The sequence below is a fragment of the Gossypium raimondii genome, chromosome 10 (genome assembly GCF_025698545.1).
Source record: "Gossypium raimondii isolate GPD5lz chromosome 10, ASM2569854v1, whole genome shotgun sequence".
Taxonomy (NCBI): domain Eukaryota; kingdom Viridiplantae; phylum Streptophyta; class Magnoliopsida; order Malvales; family Malvaceae; genus Gossypium; species Gossypium raimondii.
The window spans coordinates 57,515,210-57,521,209 of record NC_068574.1 but is presented as its reverse complement, the minus strand read 5'-3'; the positions used below and the strand labels follow the sequence as shown (position 1 = coordinate 57,521,209).

The following is a 6,000-nucleotide window of genomic DNA, read 5'->3' as shown; positions in this document are numbered from 1 at the left end:
ATGGGTTCTATATTTTCTATTCTTTTAAACAAGTCGTAATTGGAGTGTGAAAGTTACCTTCGACTTTTTAAGAAGTTTCTCTTCAGACTAGCGCGTTTAAAGTCATGTATAAAATTGTGGTTGGATTGCTGTGTGTTTTGCTAAATATAGCTTCTATTCCCTTTATATTGTCTTATGTGTCTCTATTCTCTGTGTTTTCCTGCAAATTTCATCATTTCTCAGTAGCCTGAAAATTTGCTGCGTAATTTATTACCTCCACTTCTCCATAGCTATGGATTGGAGAATGATAGAGGCTGCACAAACAGGAAACATTAATGTCTTGTATTTGCTAATTCAGAAAGATCCATATGTTTTGGAGCGTATTGATCATGTTCCTTTTCTTGACACTCCATTGCATGTAGCAGTCAGTTCTGGGCATGTTGATTTTATGATGGAGATGATCAACTTAAAGCCATCGTTTGCAAGAAAGTTAAATCTAGCTGGGTTTAGCCCCATGCACTTGGCTCTGCAAAATAACATAACTCAAGCTGTGCTTCGACTCCTCAAGTTTGATGAAGGCCTTGTTCGTGTTAAAGGAAGGGAAGGCTTGACCCCTCTGCATCATGTGGCTCAAACTGGAGATGTTGATCTTTTGATCAAGTTCCTTGAGGTTTGCCCTGAGGCTGTTGAAGATGTGACTGTTCGAGACGAGACGGTTTTCCATCTTGCAGTAAAAAAGGACAAGTTTGAAGCATTTCAAGTCTTGGTGGGGTGGCTTATAAGGAGCCGCCATGAAGCTGCCCAACGTTGGGAGAAAGAACTGCTTAGTTGGGCAGACATTGATGGCAACAATGTCCTACACATTTCAGCTATCAAAAACTCACCTCAGGTATGCTAATTTGCTAGTTAACTCAATTATTGATGTATATACGTATATGATAAAAGGGTTATTTACATGAATTTTCTAATTAACAGGTGGTGCAAGTATTGCTGGGGCACTTGCGTCGAGACCATATCAATGCCAAAAATTTGAAGGGATCCACTGCTTTAGATATCCAACCAGACTGTCCATTGGATGAAAGGCAAGTGAATAATTATAAGGGCTCGGTTAAAGATATGATAACAAAAGCAGGAGGTTTGTGTGGTTCCAAGCTTCCCAATAAGTCCATCTCTTCAATCCACATCAAATCATTAAGGCCGAAGATGTCATGTTTTCAAAAATTTGCAACAATGGCAGGTCGAGGAAGAAAGGGTATCCCGCTTGAGATGCGTAATACATTTCTAGTAGTGACAGTGCTAATTATAACAGTCACTTACGCTGCCTCTTTAAGCCCTCCAAAGAAAGCTGATAACAGTTCATCCATGAAATACCATATCAAGTATTACGCATCTTTAGAATCAACCGACAGCACTGCACCCCTACCAGGTCCTCTGCCACCACTGGCCGATGATCAGATTAATTGGTCAGATTTAATAGACGTATCATCCATGTTTTGGTTATACAACACATTAACCTTTTGGGCAGCAATCGGGTTAACAGCATATCTCCTACCAAGTCGTTCAATCAGCTTGTTTCTTCTCATAACCCTTTCCTTGTTTGGGACCTGTTACATGCTTTTAGTTGCTGTGTCCACATGGTCGTGGAAACTTCAGTATGTGGTTTCTCTTCAAACTACTATACCCTTGACCTATCGTGCTCTCTGCATTCTAAATTACTGCTTGTCAACATCGCTAGCACTGCTGGTTTCATACCGGATAGCCCGTTATGTTTTCTGCAGGTTTGTGCCTAAAACAAAGATGTTCGTCCTCGTACAAATCGTTTCCTTTATCCTCTTTGCTTTTATTCTTGTTCCAGCTATCCTTAATACCGAAACCATATTGAAGGACTCCAATTTCTTTGAGTGATCTTCGTTGAATTCTTATTCGTTTCAGCTGGTTAATTGGTCCCCTTTCATCTCTTGTATGAGGTCTTGTTTGCTTTTGTTAACAAGGCCTTGTAGTCTCTTGAATGTGATTTGTTTGATGTGTGAGTGACAATTTGTTTGTGTAGTGGGAAAGTAGTGATTCATTGAGGAGCATAAGTGGTTGTGATGTTTTCAAAAGGAGAGCTTATTAAACCAATATTCATGACAATCTATGGGCTTCGGCCCAAATTCTGTAATGGTTAACAAATTAATGAAGTCTTAATCAAACCCTTGAAAAATGAAAGTAGATATGACCAAAATTTAATGGAACAAATAGTTATGGGATGACTTAAAAGAAGAATTAAATGGTAATGCCGAATTTTGGTGAGGAAAATCTCAAACATATGAACGAAGCATGAACAACAACTCGAATAGAAAATCAAAGCAATAAGATAAGGCTTCAAGACATGTATCAAGTCATTACTTTTAAAGTCCTATCCACCGCACCTATACTTAGTGTGCAAATGAGTTTTAAGAAAAAATAAACTTTGAGAATACAATGAAGTCTGGTGATTGTTTGTGTTTTATACTGAAGAAAATAGTTCATTAAGTACTGAGTAGAGTATAGCAAGAAAATAAATTTCTATAAAGTATTTTTGTAGTAATTTTTATAGAACAATGTAAGAGTAGTATAACAAGAAAGTATTAATGTCTCACGAAATTAATTAAAAATTTGGCTAAGGCAAGTGGACTTATCAATTAATAATATAGTTACAATGAGCAAATATATCATTCCAACGAAGACTAAAAGTACTAGTTATTATTGTCTTTCTATTATTTAACCGATAAATTCGAGTGAATGATTAAAACTAAAATTAACTAAATTAATTAACTAACGAACACGATCAAAGAACAAATAAAAAAAAGAGTAATAACCAAGAAGTGAAACAATACTCAGGAAAGAATTCGCCTAAATTTCATTTGTAACTATCAATCTAAATTACGCTATTTCTTTACTTAGTATATTGATCTGTAAAAATCTCTAAATTATGTTAATATCACTTTCGAGAGTAAGAGTAACTGACTCTAGGTTGATTAGTTGAATTTTCTTTCTAATTAAGACCCCTATTATCGCATTAACTCGTGCTATGGATTCGCCCATTAGATTTGAATCTAATCCAGTATATTTATGTCATTCTATGTCTAGAATTGCATGTAACTCCACTCAATTACACAAGATCTACTCTCAAACAGGGTCTTTTCCTCCTCTGATTTAAGTACATCAAATATAAATCAATAATTTAGAAATATTAAAGCAAGAATTAGGCACACTTAATTGAAAACAAGATCTAAATATTTATTGCGAAAAATAAAAATCAAAAGACAGAATTTATCATAGGGTTCATCTCCCCTAGGTATTTAGAAAATTAGTTCATGCTTGAAAAGAAAATAAAAAAATCCAAAACACAGTATAATTGAAAAGAAATAAAGAAACTCATGACAATCTCCAAAGAAATCAAATGAGAATCTTCAATCTTGACGGAAATCTACTTTAGAATTAGTTTCAATGGTGTTTTTCGAGATGTTTTCTTGAGTATTCTATGACGACTCATTCCTATCTTTTTACTTTTATCATATATACGTCTTAGAATTCCTGAAAAATCTAAAAAATGCGATTTCCCACAGTTTAGGGTGCAAATTCACGAAATCAACATGGCCTACTACATGGCTGTGTGGCTCACACGGTCATGTGTCTAGGTCGTGTGGAATAGGTCAACCCATGTGGCTCCTATAACTTGCTCCGATTTTTCGGTTTTCACTCATTTTGCACCCAAATGCTCTATTATGCATTAAAACATGAATTTAAAGGATTAAGAGTATAAAATTCACCATTAGCATCAAATAATCACCTAAAAAATCAAATTCTGGTTTTGCTCAGTCTACTTTCCAAATTTTAGTTTCGTCCAGTTAGTCATTTCAAAATTCTGGTTTCACCCAGATCTATATTCGAAGTTTTGGTTTCCCCCAGGAGTCTTTGTTCTCAAATTTAATTTCTATGCGTCCATATATGTAAGCACTCACAACATTACAATTCTTGGCACTTCGGTATAGTTCCCTTATGCAGCTTTATTTTTTTCTCTTCATGTTGTTGAGATATGTGACTGATGTTTTTGAAGATATTGTAATGCCTTAATATTATAGTGTGATTCCATGTCTCTTCAAACTTGAATATCCCAAATTTTTTGTTCTAATTATATCGCCATGCCATTGCTAGATTGCCAATTTCTTGTTATATAATAACTGTCATGACATATACCATAAAATAAAATCCATGTGAAGATATTTTTTTTGAAATATAGTTGAATTTCGTGATTGAGATTGACATTTAATTGTGATATTATGTATATTCGTTAAATATATTTTGCTGACATTTCAATATTAAAAATTGATGAGGTCGATACCAAAATTTTGGAATATGATATTGTTGATTGTGTTTAATGATGGAATGCTGTTTTCAAACTCGGATGAATAAAAAAATGTCTTTTAAATAAACAAAATGCAAAATTTGACAATTTTTCAAATTTCAATTTTAAATTCGCTCATTAAATAAATTTGTATTCATTTTAATTTTAAAGGATGACAATTAAGTACTGCAAGTTTGAACTCATATTTCTAAGATATGATACAACACGTAATGAACAAGTTATCAATTTTTGGGCATTACGAAGGTGTTATAATTTTTCTTGTACATATCCCAAACCCTAAACGTAGTTTCAAAAAATTATCCTTTTAAGAGAATTTCAAAAAATTTTCATTTTAAAAAGTTAATTTATTAGGTGATCGATCGCACCTTATCAAAATGATTGGTTGCGATTTCTATTTTCTTAGTAAAACCCAACGGTTTAAAAATTAAAATTTTATGTTTTCTATAATATCATAAGCCAATTTTGTTCAAAAACGGTTTCAAGAGGTTACTCATAAGTTAAATTTTAATGTAATATTGATGTTTTAGCTCTTAATATTTACCTATTCTATAAATTTGATAATTTTAAAAATATGACAAAATTAATTCTATTGTTTACCTATTCTATCAATTTAAATTAAATTCTAAAAATTCAAAAAAATAGATAAATCCAAAAAGTAAATAAAAATTATAAAAGATCTCATTTATAGAATTAAAAGATTCTACTATATATCAAATAATAATCATTCCCTTTGCTTTTCACTTTTCCTTGAAAGTTCTTTTTCTTTCTATTTCAAATTTATTCACATATGATGTGCCTAAGAACTTTAAGTAATAATCTAGTTGGGTTAATGAACTTCTCTACTCAATAGTCTAATTGAGTGTTAGCTCAGTTAGTATCGGCATTATTGTTGGTATAGGAGGATGTGGGTTCGAGTACGATAGAATGTATTTATCCTCCTATTAAAATATTGAGAAGGAATTATGGATAATTTTAAACATTTTATTAAAAAAATAGAAATGTGATTAAATATAAACAATGATAATATATTTATAATAATGAAAAACTTTTAAATTTAACTTTTATTTTTACTAATAATCTATAGTAAAAGAGATTAAATTCACCTTTTATTTATAATGAATTAGAAAAAAAAAAGTAAATTTATTTTTTCATCACAATTTTGTTTTTACTTTCAAAAAACAATTATATTATTTATGATTTCTTTTCTTGATATCAAGTTGGCTTTGATATGGTGCCATTTAGGCATAAATCTCTACTTTGTTTGTCTGCCCTTTTTGACTTTATATTGTTTCCTTGTTGACGGACCATACTAGTCTTTAATTTTTGAATTAATCGCTTTCGGTGGTTAAACTTCTAATTTTCCTCCTATGTCAATTGGTACCTTCCTGGCAGCTGCTCCGACAGGAAAGGTTAGTGGAATGTTTTTGTCTTTAATTGTAAAGGATAATCTATTTAAGTAGATAAATATAAATAATTTGTTTATAATTAAGTCTAGATGTTGTAATATAAGTAAACTTCATTAAAGAACATGCACTAAAAAGTGTGAGCAATGCTGAATGTGTATGGGAAAAGGGGTCCCTTCCCTTCCAGGAAATTGGAAATGGTTAAATTGAAGTATTAAATCTTGACCA

The 6,000-nt window shown here is 32.1% G+C and overlaps 1 protein-coding gene across 1 annotated transcript; it reads left to right on the top strand.

The window, feature by feature from the left end:
* Positions 1-271: 271 nt before the first annotated feature.
* LOC105776337 (ankyrin repeat-containing protein BDA1) lies at positions 272-1,884 on the top strand. The gene is made up of 2 exons (XM_012598932.2): positions 272-868; positions 955-1,884. The coding sequence occupies exons 1-2, from the start codon at positions 272-274 to the stop codon at positions 1,882-1,884; spliced, it is 1,527 nt and encodes a 508-aa protein (XP_012454386.2).
* The last annotated feature ends 4,116 nt before the right edge of the window (positions 1,885-6,000 follow it).

Coding starts and splice junctions, on each gene's coding strand:
- LOC105776337 (XM_012598932.2), top strand. CDS start 272: ATGGATTGGAGAATGATAGAGGCTGCACAAACAGGAAACATTAATGTC. Junction 869..954: donor CTATCAAAAACTCACCTCAG/GTATGCTAATTT, acceptor TCTAATTAACAG/GTGGTGCAAGTATTGCTGGG.